The following is a 23793-nucleotide window of genomic DNA, read 5'->3' as shown; positions in this document are numbered from 1 at the left end:
TGATCACATGTATGTGTATGTATAAAATATACTTATAGAAGTAGAATCACAGACTCTCAAAAGTTAGGTCACAGGGTAGTAGACACTACTAAAAACTAACAAGACATTTCCAACATAGCTTAAGCTACCAATTTTTAACTGAAAGAGTCAAATAATCTGAACATAAAAATCACACTGAACCAGGCATGGTATTACAAGTCTATACTCAATTCCCACACTTGAGAGGCTGAGGCAAGAGGATCAATATGCGTCTGAGGCCAGCCTGGAGCACACACAAGATTGGAGGCCAGCCCAGGCTATACAAGGAGACCTTTGCTCAGAGAGAGAGAGAGAGAGAGAGAGAGAGAGAGAGAGAGAGAGAGAGAGAGAGAGAGAGAGAGACAGAGAGACAGACAGAGAGACACAGAGAGAGACAGACAGAGACAGACAGAGAGACCAAGAGACCGAATAAGAGAAAGAAGGAGAGGAGGAGGGAAGGAGGAAGCAGGGAAGATGATTGTGAGCTGAGCACACAGCTGAGCAAACATCTGAAATCCCAGCACTTGAAAGGTGTAGGTGGAAGGATCAGAATTCAATGTCACATGAACATACATAACATGACACATGTTTGGAGGTCAAAGTACACCTTCTGAGAGTTGGTTCTCTACTTCCACTATGTGGATCTCAGAAATCAAACTCAGGTCATGAGTGTACATACATCCATGCAAAAACAGCACTCATAAATATAAAACAAAAATACATATTTTAAAATAATAAACTCAAATACAATGAATTCCAAACAATGGCACAACCAATAGAATGCAGCAATTCTAACTGTGAAGGTGGTTACAGAAAACAAAATACTGTATGACATGGTCACTGCTTGTGGACAGAAACCAAATAGACTACAGACAACTGATCTGAATGCTATGACAAAATAGAACAACAGACAAAAACTACCACCTTTTATATTGTTCTAAACACTAACCTATTATTAGAAAACTGAATTAAATCTCCAGCAAATCCATCACAATTGTTTCAATACATTTCAGACAAATGTTGCTACTAAACAGTGTTTTCTTCTCTTTAGAGCAAAGGGTAAAATATACTAAATATCCCAACCACATGCCTACCTATAAGCCTGACATTCATACTTTCTAAAAATCGGAAGGTATATAGTAATTAAAGATTAAATATTACTGGATCAAAAGATTAGAAGAATCCCCACAACCTCATTACTATACAATTGTAGTGTTTCAAATTTACATCTCCCCTTGTATGTTCTCCCCAACAACGTATTTTGATTATATAGCTTACTAAGACTAACTCATTATATTGTAATAAAAACTGGTAAGATATTTTTAAAGCCCATCAATGACCTAAAATTTTTCAAAACATACATTGAAATGCCAAAACAAATCACTATAAGTTAAACAACTTTTATTATTAAAACACTATTTCTGGGCCTGGGGAGATAGCTTAGAGATTAAAAGCACTCACTGCTCTTCTAGAGGACCTGTGTTTAGTGCCCAGCACCTAGATGGCAGCTCACAATTCTAATTCCAGTTACAGTGAATCTCATTCCCTCTCCTGGCCTCCTTGGACACCAAGGCAAATAGAGTGGTGCAGACATATATGCAGGCAAAATTCCTATACACATAAAATAAGCAAAAAATAATAAAAACATTTATGAAAAAACTGAAAGAATTAGAGATGAATTTGTTTTATAATATTCTAAGAACATAAAAGTTTATTTAATAAAAGTTTCTAAACCAATAGACTTTAAGTTCACTGTGATTTGAAAAGAAAATAAAGGAAACATTTATACAATGTTAATAGGTAGTTCCAAAGACACTCATCGTAATTCCTTCAAGTATGAAGTTTTGGGTAATTTATCTTTAAAGGATTTGATAATTAGCATTTACCTATTGCTAAGTTAACGTCTACTTCCCAACCATGATAGGGTATCTGCTGTTTCACCTTTCTGCCTCAAACACTTAGAAAACCAAGCAGAAAAATTGTAAGCGACAGAGAGCCAAGAAATCTGCTGTGAGATTGTGCCTACTAGAAATGAGAGAAAAGCTTCATCCATGATACCTCAACAATATGGCTGCCTAAACAAAGGCTGAAGAAGTACAACACCATAGGCATCTAGCATAGCAGTGGGGATGTTAGTCTCAACAGGCCTCGTGCATAGGCAAAGAACTACAGGCTAATAGAACAGGAGAAAGAGTTGTCCCAGGGATGAGGCCCCTAATTGTTATCCAACACCATGTGGTCATCCCTGAATCCATATAATATAGGTGACATTGAACAGATTCAGCAGGTTGTATTTATATATTTAGGTATTTACATAGACATTTCACTGTAATAACTAAAGAAAAAGAGGAAAAGAAACCAGAATATAATAGAAAATAGCTATGATCACTTATAAAAATATTATGTAGCACTCAAGAGACAAACTATTTTTATAGGTGCTACTGTGGGAAAATCCATGAAACATAGGAGAAACAGGAAAATCAAACTGCAAAGTAATTAGTGAAGTAGGTATCAGCCATTCATGGCACCACAAATATTCTGAAACCTCTTCCTACATGATAATTATCATCTTAACACAGATGAAAAGTAGCAACAAAATTCTAAACAATATTCTCTAGCTTTCCTATCTGGTAAGAATTTCACAAAAATGTATGGTTACCATCTATATGGCCTACATACTGTCAGTCAACACAAACCATGTGCTGTATTTGCAAATGACCACATGTGAGTTTGATGAATGATATCCCTTTGATTAGCTTAAGTAGCTGCAGCAGCAGAATATTCTGAGCTAAAATTTCAAGAGTATTCTGATATGGTTTCGGGACCCAATAGCTGCATTTCCTACTTTGCTTTAACTGTCAATTTGACATAGCCTACAGTCATATGAGAAGAGTCTCTATTGAGGGCCTGTGGGAAATTCTCTTGATTGTTGGTTGATATAGGAGAGGAGGCAGCACTGCACCTGGGACAAGTGGTCCTCGGCTATAACCATGAGTCAACAGCAGTGTTCTTCCAACAAAATTTCTCCTTCAAATTTCTGCTCAGATTCCTGCCCTGACTTCCTTGAGTGATGGACTGTAACTAGTAAACTGAAATATACCTTCTCTTCCCTAAGGGGTTTTTGGTTTTGGTGTTTGTCACAGCAGAAAGGGAACTAGAATACAAATCCTCCTTAAAGCCTGAACATTGGTTCTGAGTTTTAGCCATAAAGCAGTGTCATCATCTTTTCATAAATCCCTTCCCAGGTAAAACCACAAGAAGTATTTCATATATGCAAATGATGCATTTTTGAAATTTATAACTTCATAAATTTATGAACAGAAAAAAATTTAAAAGTGGCAAGTTGAGATAGCCCAGTAAATAAAGATGCTTGCTGCCAAATCTGACAGCTCAAGTTCAATTCCTGGGACCCACATGGTGGAAGCAAAGAAGTAACTATGAAAGTTGTCCTCAGGCCTCCCTGTGCACACCATGGTACACACAGACACATACATGCATACACATACTCACATGCCCATGTGCGTGCGTGCACACACGCGCACACACACACACGCACACACACACACACACACACACACACACACAAAATGTAATAAGCTTTTTAAAGAACTAAAAAGTGCTACATATTCAGAAGAGAGCCCAAAGACCAGTAGTCACTTGTAATTCTTAACTCTGAAAAGAGAGCACGATGGGTAGGTATAATAACTAAAGAAGAGACAAAGGGAAACTTTCCTTTTCTAATATGTTTCCTGTTCTGTTTAAATATTATTCCAATGAAATATAATCACATATTAAAAATACTGATAGTATTTTTAATAATTAAAATTCATAAGGAAAACTAAAAGTGGATGTGCCCATTGCAGAGTTGCAGAGCAACTGAGAACAAACTGAAAACATTATGTATGTGTACTCTTGCTTATACAACAAAGGCCTCACACTGTCTTGGAAAGAGCAAGGAATTTCTATTGTGTCAGAGAAAGAAGGAAAACACACTAATTTTTAATCACATAGTATGTGGTAAACAACTGATACTTCCAATATGTAAAGAACTCTGTCAAAATACAAATGTGTTCATTTGTAAATAGGTAAAGAGCATTTATAGTCAACCAACTCTCAGTATGTGAGGGTATGTGTGCATGTGTGTGTGTGCGTGTGTGTGTGTGTGTGTGAGAGAGAGAGAGAGAGAGAGAGAGAGAGGGAGAGGCTCAGAAAACTAAGGTGTTTAACCCTTATTAGATACTTCTGGCAAACTAGTGAATATTTTTTATATACAATATTAAAGACAGTACAGAAAAAAGGATGATCTCAGGCATTACTGATAGAATTTTAAACTGCCCTTAACTTTCTACAGGGCAACCTGAAATCTATACCAAAATTTAAAACATGTATGTCACAAAGAAAGCATTTTTACGTTTGGACCATACCCTGTAGAAATAAATACAACAGTGTGAAAACATCAATTAAGGACTGGTAGTGCATATCTTTAGTCCAACACTCAGAAGGATCTCTGTGAGTTCGAAACCAGCCTGATGTACATAGTGAGCTCTAGGCCAGCCAAGGCTACATAGTAAGACCCTGTCTTAAAAGGAAAAAAAAATCACTGAAGCAATGATAGCAATAAGATAAAAAATCTATATATACAACTTCAAGAAATTAAAATGTTCAAAATCCGTGGTATTTCATGATAATGCAAAACCAAATAATCCTTGAAAATAATAATGAAGGTCTTTTCCTATTAGCAAGAAAACTTGATACAGAAATGCAATTATGGGGGCAGGAACCAAACAGCAAGTTTCTATAAATATAAATACAGTATAAGGCTTTATACATAAGAATTTACATAAACATGTATACACACATATCTAAAAATGCATTCATAACAACTTATATCATGTGTCAAATGGGAACATACCAATGTTAAGTAACACAATCACAAGCGATGTCAAGTCCTACTTCATATTTGGGTGTACAAGTGTATATATACACTGCAAACCAAACCCCACATTTCACTCATACCTCTTCAAAACTGTTTTCGGGTTTTATATTGCTTTTGTTTTCCTGAGAAAGGTCTCACTATGCATCTCTAGCTGGCCAGGAACTCATTATATGGAACAGGCTGACCTCAAACTCACAGAGATCAAGCTGACTCTACCTTCCAGTGCTGGCATTAAAGAATACAGCACTATGAACTGTCTTTTTCTTATTTTTTAAAGATAGGGTCTCACTCCACAGCCCAATCTAGCCTCAAGCCTGCCTTAAATTCATAGTCTTGCTGCCATCCTCCTGAATGGTAGGATTACAGGTATGCATCACCATGCCCAGTGTGAAAACTTCACCTTTTCAAAGGACTACAATTCAGGTTTTAATAAATAATAAAATACTGAGATATGTTTTCATATCTCAGATAATAAATAATAAATACTGAGATAATAGATAATAAATATTGAGAAATGTTTTCATTTACTAAATGACCATTAAGAGCACCCTATTAAATCCCATGAGCCTCCCCGTTAGGATCTCCTCACCTTTAAGCCTTCAGCTGGTAGTCTATAACCGAATCTTGCTGGAAGGTCCTCAAATGTCTGAGATGCATTTTCAAAATTATACTAAATATAAAATTTAAAAGAATCAAGTTAAAATCAACTTATATATTACATTAAGAGTTTACTAAATCATATAAATTATCATTCCTGTAATTCTTATTTACTACTACAACTTATCACAAAATAGAAAAGGAGCATCAACTAAAATAGCAAGAATAAATATAACTTACATAAGCCATTTAAATTTGATTCTAACTTCACGTATTATCAAACACAACAATGATTCGGTAACATCTCACATCTACCGTCGTCTAGGTGCAGATAACTCCCTAGCAAGGAGCTTTCCAGGTATATAATTTCCAGCATGAGCTCCATTACTAAACCACCAACCAAAAAGTACACATGGAGGGACCCATGGCTCCAGATACATATGTAGCAGAGGATGGCCTTATCTGGCATCAGTGGGAAGAGAGGTCTTTGGTGCTGTGGGGGCTTGATGCCCCAGCATACGGAATGCTAGGATGGGGAGACAGAGGTGGGTGAGTGGGTGGGGGATGAGATAAGAGGTTTGCAGAGGGGAAACCGAGAAGGGGGGAAACATTTGAAATGTAAATAAATAAAATTACCAATAAAAAAATAAAACTCTCATGCATTATAAAAAAAAAAAGAGTTCCATTTTATTTTTTTCTAAGTTTTAAGGGTTTGATTTAATAGAAGAGACGTGCAGGATTTCTGGTGATAGCTATGAAAAATGATTTCTCCCCAGGAAAAAAGCAACATCAACTCATTCATACTCTTCTGCACTATCAATTTTTATAAAAGTGGAACACTGAACACAGTGGCTTTCAGCCTTCCTAATGCTGTGACCTCTTTAATACACTTCCCCATGTTGTGCTGACTCCAAATCATAAAGTGATTTTTGTTGCTACTTCCTCACTGTAATTTTGCTACTGTTGAGTCATAATGTAAGTATCTGTTTTCTGATGGTCTTGGGTTACTCTCTGTGAAAGGGTCATTCGATGCACCCCCTCCCCAATGGTTTGGTGACCCACAGGGTATGACTTAAGGGCTACATTCAGTGGAGCACATAAACTTGGAAAGCTGAAGCTATTGAAGTACTTTGATTTAATTTACTATTATTGGGAATAGTATGCACATGCCATGGCACACATAAGGAGGTCAGAGATAACTTTGTGGATGGTTCATATTATATACTTTGACCTGGGCTTCAGGGATCAAATTCAGGTCTTAGACCTGGAAGTCTTCTACTGTAGTAAAAGAGTGTGTAGTTTTAGACAGCAGGAAGACGAGGGATCTAGCTCAGTGGTGGACCCTTCCCTAGCATGCATAAAGCTATGGGTTCCATGCTCAACACCATACACACACACATTCAGAAACAATCACAGTACTGACCTAACTGTGAGGTAAGTCTGCTGTATCATTTAATCATGATCAATCTGGTACATAGAAAAGTAGAGGAACAAGAGCAGTAGAAGAAAGTAAGCATAGACAGTAACCAAGTAACTTTTATAGTAAAAGTTAAGATAGTTGCTCATAGCCTATAGAAATAGAAAACACCGAACACATTTACCTATATCATAAATATCAAACACAGAACACATTACAATGGGAATTACATGACACTAATCACAACACAGAAAAAGTTACAGGGGCTGAAGAGGTAGCTCAGAGGATAGGAGTACTTGTGGAAGACCAGGCTCCATTCCTAGCAACACCTACATGGTGGCTTAAAACCATCGTATAATTCCAGTTCAAAAGGATCCAACACCTTCTTCTGGCCTCCATGGGCACCATATAGTACACATACATATATCCAGACATTCACAAATAGACATAAAATAAAATGAATCTTATTTTTAAAAGATATAAAGATCAAGTAAGCCTTAGAGTCAAAGTATAGAGGTCACACATCCATGTAGACAGGTATGCTATGCTAAATCAATCACCTGCTGGACAACCCTGTTCTTTCATCATCTGCCAGAGGCATAAGCAGTACTGGAGTTTAGCAACATAATCTTCATAGCTACACTGAGGCACAGACAACTTTCTCCTACAAAATAAGCACCCTTCAACCAGGACACCTGCCAGCTTCCAAGTCTTTTGGGATCACCCTCAGCTCATGTCACTGTCAATAGTGAAAGCTGACACAGCAAACAGAGCTCAAGCTAACACAGTAGACAGCACAGGACTGGGTGATGCACTTCTGTATGTTTTAATAAACCCTGCTTTTCTCTTTGCTTCTCACTATACATCTGTAATGATTTATTCTGTTGACTTGGGTACCAGCCCAGAATCATACCTGGGGCCACCAGATATACATGGGGACAGCTCTACACTGACTTCCTATTGCAAGAGCAATTCATATTTCCAGAGTGAATTACAAAGTACTTTAGGGACAAGGCTTCCAAACAAACTAACACAATTTACATTTAATCTCCTAAAGTACTGTTACTTTAATTATTCACCCATGATCAGTTCTGTATTAAACCTGAGGTCATTAACCCCTCCCAAAACACCAATGTAAAATGAATGAATTGTTTTAGATCAACATAGAAAGAGCAAATACATGAAAGTAGCATTTTAAAATGTGTACTTTGAAAATTAGGAATTGGAACAATCTACAAATAAGTGTTCTTCGATCACTTATTACTAGATTTGATTTTATGGGTAAATTTTTTGAAATAAAACCTCTAGCTTGAACAGTACTTGTAACACTCTTCAGAGCTAAGAATACAGGTATTCATTACTTTACAACCCTATAATGTAAACACTATTACTACCATCCTCATTTTGTATACTGAACAAAGAATACTAAAAACAACCTATACTGTTAACTTAGAAGAACCAAGAGTCTAACCAAGGCAATCTGTCACCAGAGCCCTGGTTTTTAAACTACTGGCCTCCTAGATACACCTATATTTCCACTTTTATTATCAATTAACTGTGAACTGAGATGTTCAGTAATTTGACCAGTCTTACCGCATGAACAAGAATTTGAGTCAGCTTGTACCTCTATTACCAAAGCTCTTGACTACCATTATACACACTATGCATCCACACCACTTCCTAGGGTGTGGTTATCTTATGTCACCTTGCTGACCAATTCTCTCTGACAAATACAAAGAATGGAAGCAAGGCAGACTGGGAACATCTAAAATGGTCTCATTCCATTGAAATTAACAAAATAACACTACATCAAACATCTATGTTTAATGCTGCTGTGTTCACATCATGATGCTTGCTAAAGACAGACAGACAGACAGACAGACAGATAGACAGAAAGAGAGGGAAAGCAGGTGTGGTGGTACATTCCTATAATCTCAGACTCCAGGAGGTAGACGTAAGGGGGTTTCTAGGCCAGCCTGGTCTACAGAGTGGGTTTCAGGATAGCCAGGATTATTATAGTAAGAACTGTCTCAAGTAAAAGAAAATAAAAGAGACACAAGTACTAGCAGTGGTGGCGCACATCTTTAATCCCAGCACTTGGGAGGCAGAGGCAGGCGGATTTCTGAGTTCGAGGCCAGCCTGGTCTACAGAGTGAGTTCCAGGACAGCCAGGGCTACACAGAGAAACCCCGTCAAAAAAAAAAAAAGGAAAGAAAGAAAGAAAGAAAAAAAGAAAGAAAAAGAAAAAAAGATTCAAGTACTAAAGAAACCAGTAAAATTCTATATAAAACACAAGGATATAGGTATGAGCACAGAGTCTCATGTTTATAAATACATTATAAGATCCCATCATATAGAGACTTGATGCCCCAGGGTGAGAGGTTGGGGGTGGAGGGGGATGAAGGGGGAGACATGATCTCAGAGGTGAAGGGAAAGAGGGATAAGAGAAAGAACCCTGCAAGGGGGACCGGTAGGGAGGGCAACATTTGGGATGTAAATAAATAAAATAATTAATTAATAAAATAATAAGATCACACATTCATGGCCTTTTCACAGCAGTGGGGGATGTTTTTAGACCTGAATACACTATACTGTACTTACTGCTGTAATGTCTGCTTCTACAGGCAGCAGGTTCAGGAATGCAAAGAGCTGCACAGTCAAGATGGTGTAGACTTGTGTGGCGGACAGCATGAGCATCCCTATGGAGAGCAGCATCTTGTCAATCACCTTGGAGATAAGGAAAAAAATTGTAAAGGCTGGGACTTTCTCCCCAAGAGTAAATCATTTTTCACATTAATTCCTAACATCCAAAAATAAAATTACAGATGTGCTAATATTAAAATTAAGACATATTTGGAAGCCAGGCATTGTAGTGCACGTTTTTAATCCCAACATTCAGGAGACAGAGACAAGCTAATCCCTGTGACTTCAAGACCAGCTAAGGTCTACATAGTGAGCTATAGAACAATTACACAGAGAGAAAGAGAGACCTGGTCTCAAAAAAAAAAAAAAAAAAAAATCCTAAAACAAAACAAAAAAGGTATTTCAAAATCACCAGAATTTTCAGAGACTAGGACACTCAGTCAACACAGGCCTGGGGATGCAGTTCAGTGGTAGAGCCTTTGCCTCACAAGCACACGGCACGTTCAATCTGACAGTGCTGGCGGATACAGCTTAGTTTTTAGCACATTCACAGTGATTCTCTGTTCTTCATTTTAAGCACAAAACAAATGTTTCCCCACAGTGCCTGGACACATCACAACTTGTTTATCAATTCAATTTTTGAAAAAGCAAGACTACAATCAAAATATGGTAAATTCTAAGAAAACAGACAACTTGGCTTTAGAATTGATTTTTTTTTTTTTTTTTTTTTTACATTTCTAGAAATCTCATCTTCAGTTCCATATAAAAATCACATACGTTTGTTAAATATAAATCCATGTAATTCGAGGTAGGCCTCACTGTGTGGCCCTGGCTAGCCTAGATTCCCTATGTAGATCAGGCAGCCAGGCTAGCTTTCAACTCAAACAGACTACCCATCTCTAAAGGTATATGCCACCATGACCATATATGTGCTTTCTTCCCTTTTCCCCACCCTCCCTTTTTGAGACAGGGTCTCACAACAATAACTGACCTACAACTTAATTTGCAGTTCAGGCTGGTCTTGAATACACAGTGATCCATGTACCTCTGCCTCCCAAGTGCTGGCATTAATGGTGGAAGACACTTTTGTATGTTATATTTACATTAAAGAAAGAAAAAAACAAAACTGGTTGACTGTCTCTGATCTAGAAATCAAAAAATTTCAGGTTCTGTAGCATTTCAGATTTTTTATTTCTTTTCTTTTTCTTTTTTTTTTCTTTTTTAGATTAGGAACATGCAACTGATTACAGAAATACTTTAAAAGCACTGACACACTTCCTATTCCAAGGACTTTTGGTAAAGGACACTCAATTTTTGTCTTTATCTCCTATATTTTTATATTACAATTACCTATAACTTTATTTTTCCCTATCTATATCCAGAAATAATCCCTTTTCTCCCTTGCACTCTTGGAACCAAGTGAAGTTGAGGCAAACCTCCAGTCCTTCTGTATCTTTCCCTTCATAAACCATCTCCTTCACTGTTTAAGAATAAAACACAGCTGAGCACCTGATTCTCCCAAATCATTCAGATCTCTAAGCTACTCTCCAATCTGTCATTACACAGTAAGATTTTTGTTGGCAAGACTCAAACAATTGTATAGTATACATTTTTATGAGTAAATAAGAACAAAGTTTACAAGAACAAGAGATTTTATAATGGACTGTTTCATTAAATACCACCAAACTATAAAGAATCACCTTTGATGATATCAAGGGGGTGCTCTTGGTGGGGTATGAATGATACAGATTGAAAGTCTCAGTCTAACTCATTTGAAAGCAAAGTACCTGTAAATAGATTTTGAAACACCATTTGACAAAGCCATTAGCATCAGCAATGACAACATGTTAAAGTTGACTGGCAATTGACAGAGGCTATGACATTAAGGGTTATTGAAAAAGGGGGGACAGATGGGAACACAGAGTGACTGCTCACAGGAACAAGGAAGCATAAGAGAAATGTTCTAAACTACATTTTGGTGTTAGTTGCACAATTTATAAATATATTAAAATCACTTCACTGTATATTTTGAAGTAAGCTTTAGACTGTGAATTTTGCTACAATAAAAATGTAAGTGTATAATTTTGCTGAAATTAGTCTTTAAGGTAAAATATCTGGTGTGTTATTCAGGCATTAAAATATATTCTACCTTCTAGGAAAAAAACTTGGGTTTCTAGCAGTTGCTTCCTGAGGCAGCATGCACATCCCTATGGCCTGAGTCCCGCCAGGGTGTGCAATGTCTAGGGCAAGGGTCCAGAAGGTGAGGGTACAGCCTATCAGCCTCATCTTCAGACATTTGCAAAACACATCTCAGACACAGATACGGCTGTGTGAACAAGTGGGTGTGCTGATAGATTATTGCCACTGATGAGCACACGAACCTCAAGTTAGATAACGCAGGAGAGATTCATTCATAAAACAAAGTCGAGAAAACAACTGGCTTGAACCAAGCTGAACAGAGATAGTGTTTCCAGGTAGGAATGAGCAACTGAAAGAAGCAGTATGGAGGGTAGTTCTGAAACAGTAATCACCTTCACCTTATTTTGATGAGCATTATCAGGTGACAATAAATGTTGTGAGGTTTTCTCATTGAAAACTTAAAAAAAGAATTTGGAGAAAAACTATAAATCTAATACAATATTAAATTTGTGTAAGTGTAAATATACATAGTTTTTAATGAAAAAGGTTCATTGTGCTCCTAGTCTTAACAATTTGACACAAGCTAACGTCATCAAAGAAGAGGGGACCTCAACAGAGATCATGAAATAGGGCTGCGGGCAAGCCTGTAGGCAATTTTTGAAAGTAATGATTGACGTGAGAGGACTTAGTACATATTGGGTGATGCAATCCCTGAGCTGGTGGTCCTGGGGTCTATAAGAAATCAGTCCAGTAAGCAGCTCCCCTCCATGGCCTCTGCAGCAGCTCCTGACTCCAGGATCCTGCCCTGTTTGAGTTCCTGTCATGACTTCCTCTAATGATGACTAGTGATGTGTAAGTATAAGCCAAAAACAAAAACAAAACAAAAAAAAAAAAAAAAAAACTTTAGTTCCCAAGTTGTTTTGGGTCATGGTGTTTCATCATAGTAACACTAAGCCTTTCACGATTAACACATTCTTGAGAAAGCACAAAAGGTTTTACATTTTAGTTTAAATTAGCTTTGCTTAACCAGGAAGCCTTCTAAAAGGAACAGTTAACAAGCTAAAATTCTTTGATGGCTCCTCCTAGCATTTAACCTACTGTGTAAAGATAAATGCAAATTGGCAATCGTGTTACTAAGCAACATTCAGGTAAATACAATTCTCCATTGGAGGAAAGCATTTATGTGAAATGACTCTACAATTGCTATAAAACTTTTTTAAAGCAAGGTACAAAGACACAAACCTTTAGCCCCAGCTTCTTAGAAAGCTCATGTGAAAGATCGTTTAAGCTAAGAATTAGAGACCAGCCTGAACTACAACACAGTAAGGCCCAACCCTCAACACCCACCTTACACTCACAGTCCCAACCCCAGTCTTATAGGAAGGAAGAAAAAAAAAAATAACTTGACATTAAAAGAAAAAGCATTTGCTCGCCTGTGCTATATATTTCTTAAAACTGATCATGATCTTCAAGGAAACCTGGAGACTAATCAAGGGACTGTTAAGGGAAACTGTCCCTTTCAAATACCAAGATTTTCCACACTGGATCTCACTGGTTCTAATTCAAGTCTAGTCTATGCTGAGGACGAAAGCTTCACCTGCAGCATGGAAGACGTCTCCACAACCATATATGGTTACATTGGTATACTGCGCTTCCAGTTTGTATACTCCTACAGACTGGAGTATAATGCCACCCACATATAATGCCCACATGGTAACACACATCTGAAATTCCAACAGTGAGGAAAGGGGAGACAGGCAGATCCTAGGACTCACTTATTAACCTGTCTAGCCAATCAATGAACACCCGCCGCAAAAAAAGCAAATAAGGCAGCAAACAATAGAAGACACAGATGTCAATCTCTAGACTCCACACATAAACTCACAAACAACACACCCATACACATACCGCATACATCCATACAAGGAAATCTAGCAAACCAAATTCAAGGACACATTCAAATGATATATGCCATAAAGGTTCCTTCAACATATGCAAATCCATAACTATAATTCAGCACATGAAAAAGGCATAGGGACAAAAACCCCTTCGGAAAAGCATTCAGCACTCTGAAACACTGAGCTATCTTTTGAGCCCCCCAGTATCATTTGTAATCACAAACTAATCTTCACCTTTTTTTGAAAGAATTCTAATAAACATTAACAGTGATTTTATCTGAAATCAGCTTCCTGCTACAATACAAAGAGATTTCCAATTCTCATTATATTTTCTGTCCAGTTTTGTATTATATCTTACCTAAGAAGTATCCTTGCAAATACATCTTGATTCTAATCTACAATAGTTTTCTTCTTCCTAACTTCAAAGCTTATGGGAATTGGATGAAATGTGATAGATAGATAGATAGATAGATAGATAGATAGATAGATAGATAGATGAGTTATAAGACATGACAAGGTGCTTATCTTGCCTAAAAGTCATGATTTCTATAAAATTTAATAGAAAACAAAACAAATGCAGTACAAGGTGACAGAATGAAGCAACAGCACAAAGTTGTTAAAAATAAAGAAATCACCCAAGCATAATGCTCATGGCTATAATCCAGCACTGGGGAGACAGAGGCAGGGAGATTGCTACAAGTTCAAGACCAGCCAGGGTGTGTGTGTGTGTGTGTGTGTGTGTGTGTGTGTGTATCTCAAAACGTTATCTCAAAAAATCTTAATTTTAAATAAGAATAAAATATTTAAAAATATTTGAAACACTGACTACACAGTTTCAAAGACAGTTCAGAGGCATCAAGGACAGTGTAGCTATGATGGTTAGCTTTAACTGTCTACTTGACAAAACAAAAATCACCTGAGAAGAGTCTCAGTGCAAGAATGTCTACAGTGAACTGGCTTGTTGGTGACACAGAGGTCTCCCAGAAGGCCATCAAGTCTCATTTCGATGTGTTATGCTATATATAAAACTTATCATTTTAAACAGAGTTCAGTAACTATATTTTTGCTGTCAAGCATTTATTCTCCACTATGCTTTTCTAGAACCTTTTTATCCTAAGAAAATGAAACCTGTAGCCCTTAGCCACACTTTATTCTTTTTGTCTTAGATTTAACAACCTATGGTAACATCTAAGTGGAATCATTACCATGTCTTTTTGAGTGGCTCAGTTCACTAGCATGTCTAAACATTGCTCTGTGCTATAGAAGCCTAAAGTCTGCTTCCTTGTCTGGCTCAATAGTGCCCCACGGCTTATACATGCTACATGTATTTACTTATCCGTCAATAAATATTAAATTGCTTCCACTTCTTGACTTATCAAAAAACATTCACTTGTGTTCCTTCTTTCGGTTTTTTTTTTTTTTTTTTGGGGGGGGGAGGGGGTTATGATAGATTTCCTTGGTTGTAAAAACAGAATTCCTATAAAGATTACAGCTGATTTTGTTCAACAGTTATTGGTCGGCCCAGACAGAATGTTTGCTGAGACAGCATGTCTCCCATGATAGTCTGTCCTTCCTAAAGCAAACAATTCCAGAAAGGAAAGAAAAACCACAGAGTCACACAGAGTTCCCACAGCTGCATCAAGTTCATCCCAAAGCCCCTCATCCACCCCTGTAAAGGGTCCTAGCCACACTTTTCCCTCTGCAGACTCCTCCATTCCCTTGGGAGGGAGGCTACCCTTTACTATGCATGCTAATGATTCATCCTAATAATCGTGTGCTGAGGTCAGACTGTTCTCTTTCTGCATTTAGTCTCTTTACTCTGTGCTCTAAAATCTACTGCATGTGCCAGAAGTAGAACCTCAGGATCACAAGTTACCTCTGATTTTTTTGAGTATTAAACCATTTTCCACACACATTGAAACACGCGGGTCCCACCAGTAATGCACAAGGGTTCCTATGTCTCCTCAATACCTGTTACTTGCTACTTTGACACAGCTACCACAAAGAGCACAGAACTGGAGTTCTGATTTGTATTCTCCATTAATTAGTAATAGTGGTCACCACTTCTTGTACTTTGTATCTGCGCATCTTCTCTGGAGAAATACCCACTCATCTCATTTTTAATCAAACTGTTTTGTTGTTGAGCTACAAGGGTGTTGACACACTTTGAATATTAAACCTTGCCTCTTATATGACTGAAAAATACATTTTCTCCCATCTGGTCAATTATGTTATCACTATGTAAAACATAGAAAAGTCATTTAATGCACAAGCATTAAATTTCATGAAATCCAACTCACCTATGTTTTACTTTCTTATCTGTGCTTTTTGTGTCCTATGTAAGAAATCCAATGATGTAAACCTTTTCCCTGATTTCTTTTTTTATATTGGTTCTATGTTTAGGCTTTGGATACTTTTTTAAAAAATTTTTACATTAAATATAAGTTATGAATCCAATACATATTTGGAAAACACTTTCTTGATCCAGATTTAAATATGTATTCCATAAACTTCTTACAAGTCAAAGGACAATGTATAGGTCAAACTAGACAAGACAAAAATGTAGGGGCAGAGATGCTAACAGAAACAGACTTCATTGTTCTCTCAATGCCACTATTGTCAGCTGTATCGCACGCTGTCAACCCCAGCAATGAGCCACACAGAAACGAGAAAGGAACAATTGACAATGAAACTTCTTCATGGACATTGAAATCTTGAGTACTAGGGAAACATAGTAGAAATTTCTGGTTTTCTGGATTATCAAAATATGCACAGTGTACTTCAAAGTATCCATCTCCTAAATCAGAATGTTTTATTTTTATGATTTTTCACACAAATGTCAATGCTAACACTATAGCATTAAAAGAAAACCTGATTTTATGCTAATTTCTGTATTAAGGATTTGACATGAAGGTTTTTCCCTCTAATCCTCTACGCAACCTTTCAAATAGAACATCAGAGAAAGTGGATTGTACTCTCACTCAGCTTCCCTATTTTAGGGGACTTCCCTGTTTTAGGGGACTGAACTTCTACATCTAAGCACTAACAGCAACTGACTGAAAAATAGACAAATTTGCTCACTGGTAACCCCACCTTCATCCCTCACTCTTTACTGTTTGTGCAGTTCTTAGATGGAAGACAGTAATATGGCAAGGGTCTCCAGGGAGCTAGAACATATAAACAGGAACGCTCTCATACTGTGCTAATGGTGGCAGACTGTCCCACTCCAGATCAACTTATGTCCTTGCCATTGGTACAACCCGTTTCTTCTTTAAAATGAACTTTGATTATGTGTATGTGGGGAGAGGTGCACATGAGTGCAGGTGCCCACAGAGGCCATGCAGCTAGAGTTACACGGAGGTTCCAGCCACAGGATGTAGGTACAGTGCTCTAAGTGGCTGGCCCCTGCCCCAGCCCTATAAACTGCTGCTTTACAGTGTCCCCTCAGCTATGTTTTTGACCTTGTTTTCGGATGCCAGACTCGCCCCAGCGAGTGTTTACAGTAAGATAACATCTGGTGTGATGCACCCCTTTAATCCCCTGCTTCTTAAATGCTCATTGCTTCCTATCATATTTTTTAATTCTTTCTTTTTTTTTGTTTAGTATCCTTATTTACTGAAAAAGAAAATGTTCTTTTCAAGGACATCAATATTTATTTTACAGTTGTGTAAACAGTGCCTAACAAAAATTAGGTGCTTAACATTTACAAAAGCAAATGGACATACCACTTCTCTTTATGCTAACTTAATAAAACCTCTAAATGCTACTACCTGTTAACTGCTTTTTGCAAAGTTTTAAGACATTTACATTAAAAGTGTCTTACTCAGGGTTCAGTAGGAAAGCACCTGCCTACCTGCCTCAAAGAGGCACTGAATCCCCAGCACCACCAAAAGCAAATAAAAACCTGCTTTTATATGTTTCCATTATAGGCAGGTGTGGTGTTTTGAACAGCAGTCCCAGCTACTCAATGGAATTCAAGACCAACATAGGCAACACTGTGAGATATTGTCTCAAAAAGATTTTTAAGTAAAAAATGTCTTGTGCATATATTCGAAACATACTTGAGTATACATACATTGAATACTGTGGGGGATGGAGAAATGGCTCAGCAGTTAAAAGCAGTTGTTGATGGTTCAGAGGACCCAGAGTTGGGTCCCAGCATCCTTGTCAGGTGGCTCAGAACTCTCTTCCAGCTACCCTCTTCTGGCCTCTGAAGGGACCTGCACACATGTGGTGACACATACGTACACTTTGTCACACACACATACATATAAAATAATTCTTTAAATATAATGAAACAATAAAATAAGCTGTTAACTCTGGGTGGTGGATCTTTATATCATTTTTGGTTTACTCTTCATACCTATTTACATAGTTCAAAGTAAAAATGTCTACAGTCTATTCATTTATGTGCCATACTCTAAAGACTAAACTACACATAAATAAACCCTAATAAACCTGGTTGCCTATCCAACGGTTCTATTTGTATAGTATTTTCATACAATATAAAAAACGCTTTAAATGAGCAAGCAACAAGGCTTTTAGTTCGCTAGTCTAACTCAATATGTGCAGGGGATAAAATTATTTCTTGTGAAGTAAAATGTGCAATTAAAAACTAAAGACTTGTGGCCCAGCATGATGGTGTTTTAATCCCAGCACTCAGGAGACAGAGGCAGGTTCATCTCTGCAAGTTCAAGGCCATCCTAGTCTACATAGGGAGTTCCATGATAGCCAGGGCTATATAATGGACTTTATCTTTAAAAAAAAAAAAATCAAACACTGATGATGATGATGATGATGATGATGATGATGATGATGATGATAATTCAGGTATGTAGCTGCTAGTAGGTTGCCCATACTCCACGGAGGCCCTGTACCCAGGTGCATGCAGCAGCACTAATTGTACTCAGTGGAGTTTACAAAAAGAAAAGGACGTGAAGGTGGGAAAATGGCCTATTGGGGGAGTTCTAGTGGGAACATGAGGGAGGCTTGGGGTGACTATGGTCAAAATTGTACATATATATGAATAAATAAAAATGTTTTAATATTTTTAAAAATAAAGCAAAGGACAAATCTCGGGCAGATAATTAAATGTTTTCCACTATAAACATTCAATTACACACAAAATATTCACTTTTTTAAAAAATTACTTATGTTTATATGTATGTATGAGTGCTTACATATATGTATGTGTACCATACATATACGGTTATTGCCCACCAAGGCCAGAAATGGGTACAAAATCTCCTGGAACTGGAGTTACAAGCTATGAGAAGGTTAAATGAGATATGACCCCAAAGTCTTGGGCATTTTAACCCAGCTGGTTAAATGTCTGGGGAGGTCAGGCGGTGCAGCCTTGCTAGTCACTGGATTCACACTTTGAGATTAAAAGCCTTGTGCCACTTCTAGTTGTTCTCTCTGCTTCATGTTTGCAGTTGAAGATACGAGCTCTCAGCCTCCGTTCCTGCTGCCTGCCACTTGCAGCTATGCATTCCTGCCATGCTAGACTCTTATCCCTCTGGAATCATAGGCCAAATAAACCCTTCCTTCTATAATTTGCTTCTGATCATAGGAAAGTAACTAATGTGCTAGTTGTGAGCTAGTACGCAGGTGAGCTATGGGTACTAGAAACTAAACTTCGCTCCTCTGTAAGTGCACAATGGCTGAGCCATTTTTCCAGCGCTAATCCTAAAATATTCTATTTCATACAGTAGTTCTAACAATAAGTATGACTGCCATAAAGAACAAAGGCAGCAGGCATGTGCATCAGTAGACAACATATCTCAATCAACTACAGTCCCAAGCTTAGTTAGTTGTGATGCCATGGTTGCTACCATCCCAATCCCAACTGACAAACAGTTCAGCACTCAGACCCAAAAGTAAATCAAATCAAACAACAAAAAGAAAAACAAACAAACAAAAAAAAAACCACTCAATTTTTTAGGTCTTCTGGAACTACTTCAAGTACCAATTTTGTTCCAGCAGTGAGACATATCAGGATACAGAAGCCATACAACACTGAATTACGGTATAATAGAAGTGTAAAGACACATGTATACAGAGGCAGGAGAATGGTGATTATCAGGCTTGAGAAAACTGCTGAGAATAATGGGCATGTTTGTCAAATTCATATTATAGTTGTTTCATAGCTATATAAATGTTAGTGCTTACCAAAGTACACATGCAATATCTGCAAGTTTATTCAATCACAAGCCACAAATCTGTTCTTAATATTTTAAGAAAAAGATAGCCAGAAATGGCCTTTAATCCAAGCACCTAGGAGGCAGAGGCAGAAAAATCTCTGTGAGTTCAAGGCCAGCCTGGTCTACATAACAAGTTCCAGGCCAGTCAGAGATACCTGCAAGACCCTGTCTCAAAAACTAATAAATAGACTATGATAAGAGATTAAGACTGAGAGCCCCCAAAAAACATAAACATGAAGAGGGACCCTTCTCCAAAGCTGGGGTCCAGTTCTCCTCAATTGACTATGGTGGGAGGAAATGGTACAGCAGATAATTTCAGTAGGTGGTCCGGACAGGGCTGGTCCAAAGCTGTTAGGGAGGCAGCCCACAACCAGTCTCCAGTATAGGCAAGAAGATACTGATGTGCAGAGATCATCAAGGAATGGCTGCACAACACATTTTGGAATGTGCAGTATTTACGAGACGTGGATAAGGAATCCTCACTTTCTAGGCCTACAAAGACCTAAGGGCCTTGTAGAGAGCTAAGAGCCCTGGCAACCAAGGCTTGCATGAGAGCTATAACCCTGGAGGGTGTCACCTGTCCTCCACTCACCTGCCTGCTGCTTTCACTCACTACTATCCCAACTGAGGGATGCAAACACTAACACACACCAGCACATGGCTTCTTTATGGTATTCAGAATGCCAATCAAATGCACACAATAAAAACTGTTTTCCAGGTTGGAAAGACAATTCTATTGGAAAATAGAAGTGTGCATAATATTCTGACAAAGAACTCATCTACATTTCGTCCAAGACTTGGGTAAGACTGTGTTCATGACTTAATTTAATGGTGACAAATTAATTGATCTGGCACAGGAAATTTCAAATATAGTTCGGCATGCAGGCATAGTATTATTTCTCTCTGCTTACTCAGTTGATAGTAAAAATTAGGAACAAAGGGTAAAATGGAGAGAATTTAAAACTTGCAATTTGACAAGAAAAGAAGTGCCTGTAACAGTGACGACAAGAAAGTATGATCCCCAAGCATCAAGAAGCTGAACGGAATGCATCAAGAACAATAACCTAACATGAAGGCAACTCGGGTTTGGTCCTCCTGCCATCCATCACAGGATCATCATGTAAAAGGAATTCATTTGAAAGCCTTTGCTTGAGGAAGAGATTTCCAGGATGCCTGCTTGCCTAAAGCCACCTAGAAAACTGCTTCCTGGGCTCAGCACCCAGGCAATCAGTGGCAGTAACTCATAGTCAAAGGAGGCCAAGCTACTGCGGAAGCTGTCAGACACTGGACTCGTCCACGTGTTGCAGGCTTTACAGCAATGCAATAGTTATAGGGTCATAAAAGCATCCACTCAGATTTTAAAGAAAACCTCAAAAGCCAGGCATGTTTAACAAAGTAGCACCCTGAAGGCGAACACCAAGAGGACAATGTATGAGGCCGTGAGAGTGAAGTGGGGGATGCAGTGGAAATTCTGTGACGTGGGAGATCCCAGGAAGATGGAATGTCTGCCAAGACAGGCAGCAAGTGGAGCTGGCTCAGCAAAAGAGGCCACAGGGCCTGTAACCAGCAAAGCTGCAAGGCAGAGTTGCCCAAGCCCTTGAAGGCTCACACCATGTGTCCAGAAGCCAGACATGGAACTACAGCACTCAACCTTCGCCCTCCGTTTTCAGTTGTGCTCTAGGCCCACCCCTTCATGCCTCTATCCCTCTCTTTTTAATGGAGGTGTACCACAGTAACTTTAACTGACCCCATAGTCACTCTGTATAGTGGGGTTCACAACTGGCTTGAGGCTCAGAGTACGAGTCAGACTATAGAGCAATATAGAGATTCCTGGTCCTAAATGCACTTTTACTATGAGATGGACATGTGACTGTGGGGAAGCCAGGGACAAAATGTGAATCTGAGTAAGAAATGTCCCTTGCAGGCTCATGTGTGGAAAATGTGGTACTGTGGCAGCTACCTTGGTAGCTAGCTGTGATGGCATGCCAGTTAGTTCTCTGCAATGTGAAAGGTTGGTCAGAGCTGGTGCTGCCGTATTGGGAGGTAGTGGAAATTGCAGGAGGAGGAGCCTGGTGAGAAGTAGGTTAGTGAAGTGTACCCTGGGATGGTATCTTTATTCTAGCCCCACAGTTTTCTGGATTTCAAGATTTCCTTTCAACAAAGCTACAATAATCACAACGGAGTGGTGCTTCTGTAAACAGCTATACAGAGTAAAGCAGCAGAACCTCGAATCTGTACGTGCGCTCATGGACCTACATAGAGGCAATCAACCTGTTTAAAAGGTGCAGAGCCCAGAGAATGCCATCTTCCGGCAGGAGTACTAGAACATACAAGACAGTGAGCCTGTGACCTAAGCTGACACCACACCAAAACAACAGAAAAGTGGATCAATGACCATCAATGACCAGAACATAACAGCTAGATTAGAAAACACCTGGAAGAAAATACAGGTTCAGCAGATATGGCAGTGTACACCTGTAAATTCCAGCACTCAAAAGAATGCAGAAAACTTCCCAAATTCATATAGCTTATGCTGCACATTTAAATCTGATTTCAAAAGAGGAAAAAAAAAAAGGTCAGGTACCATGGGACACCTATAGTCTCAGAAGTTGGGTAGGTGAACTCTCAAGAGTTCTAGGCCAGACTGATCTACAAAGCAAGCTCCAGGCCAACTAGGATGAGAGAGAGAGAGAGAGAGAGAGAGAGAGAGAGAGAGAGAGAGAGAGAGAGAGAGGTTTATATGTTAGCAATGACTTCTTAGAAACAGCACAAAAGCATGAGTAAAAAGATACAGAATGGTTTTCCTCAAAATTGAGAACTTTTATGTGTCTTAAGAACATTACTAAGATAGAAGCCACACACACAAACAGACAAAAAATTGTACATCATATATCTGATAAAGATCTCATATTCAAAGTACAGAAAGGATCTGGACAGATGGCTCAATCATTAATACTACTTGTTGCTCTTTCAGACAACTGGAGTTCAGTTCCAGGTTTAGAGCATCCACCTCAGGCTGCTCACCACAACCTGTAACTCCAGCACAAGAGGATCCAGCACCCTCTTCTAGCCTCCAAGGGCACCCACACATGCACACATGTACACACAGATACACAAAAATAAAAACAAAATAAATCTTTGGGGGTTGTTTGTTTGAGCTTTTTTATTTTGTGTGGTTTGGTTTGGTTTGGTTTGGTTTGGTTTGGTTTGGTTTTGAAACAAGGTTTCTCTGTGTATCCCTGGCTGTCCTGGACCTCACTCTGTAGACCAAGCTGGCCTTGAGCTCAGAGATCCACTTACCTCTGCCTCCAGAGTGCTAGGATAACAGAGGTATGCTACCAATGCCCAGCCATATAAACCACTTTTTAAAAATTCAATATCAAAAAGATAAATTGTAAAAGGCAAAAAACTTAAATAGGCACATCTTCAAGAAAATATGCAAATGTCAAGCAAGTGTATGAAAAGATGTTCAAATTCATACATGTCAGAGAAACACAAATCAAAACATGAGGAGGGCAGGCATAGTGGCACATACCTTTAATTCCAGCCCTTGGGTAGCTGACAGATCTTTAATTCAAAGTCAGCCTGGTCTACATAGCTAGTTCCAGGCCTAATGAGTCCTTGTTTCAAAAAACAATTCAAAACAAACCAAACAAACAAAACACAAGTAGCTACCACTTCATACTCTAAGGGTATAGTGCTTGCCAAACAAATATGAGGATCTAAGTTCAGATACCCAACACTTAGAAAGTTGGTCATGGTGGTGCACAACTGTCACCCAATGCTGAGGAAACAGAAACAGGAGGACGTGGAGCTTACTGTCCAACTTGGCTGGCTGAACCAGCAAGCTATATGTTAGTGAGAGACTGTCTTAAAAGTTGGTGTAGAAAGAAACTAAGGAAGGGACCCAGCATCATATACACTCATTCTTACACATGTATGC

The 23793-nt window shown here is 38.5% G+C and overlaps 1 protein-coding gene across 2 annotated transcripts in view; it reads right to left on the bottom strand.

The window, feature by feature from the left end:
* Rnf13 (ring finger protein 13) overlaps positions 1-23793 on the bottom strand; it is an 85803-nt gene that overhangs the window by 53735 nt on the left and 8275 nt on the right. The window contains exons 2-4 of one of the 2 annotated variants that reach the window (XM_076932413.1): positions 17723-17867; positions 9569-9694; positions 5544-5624 (exon numbers count right to left, since the gene is read on the bottom strand). In XM_076932413.1, the coding sequence (XP_076788528.1) occupies positions 5544-5624; positions 9569-9682 (195 nt within the window). In that variant the 5' untranslated portion in view covers positions 9683-9694; positions 17723-17867. The remainder of the gene's footprint in view (positions 1-5543; positions 5625-9568; positions 9695-17722; positions 17868-23793) is intronic. The other variant, XM_034500440.2, reaches the window with a different exon arrangement.

This window comes from Arvicanthis niloticus, chromosome 4 (assembly GCF_011762505.2).
Source record: "Arvicanthis niloticus isolate mArvNil1 chromosome 4, mArvNil1.pat.X, whole genome shotgun sequence".
Classification (NCBI taxonomy): Eukaryota; Metazoa; Chordata; class Mammalia; order Rodentia; family Muridae; genus Arvicanthis; species Arvicanthis niloticus.
The sequence above is the reverse complement of the archived record's forward strand: the minus strand, read 5'-3'. Positions and strand labels throughout refer to the sequence as shown.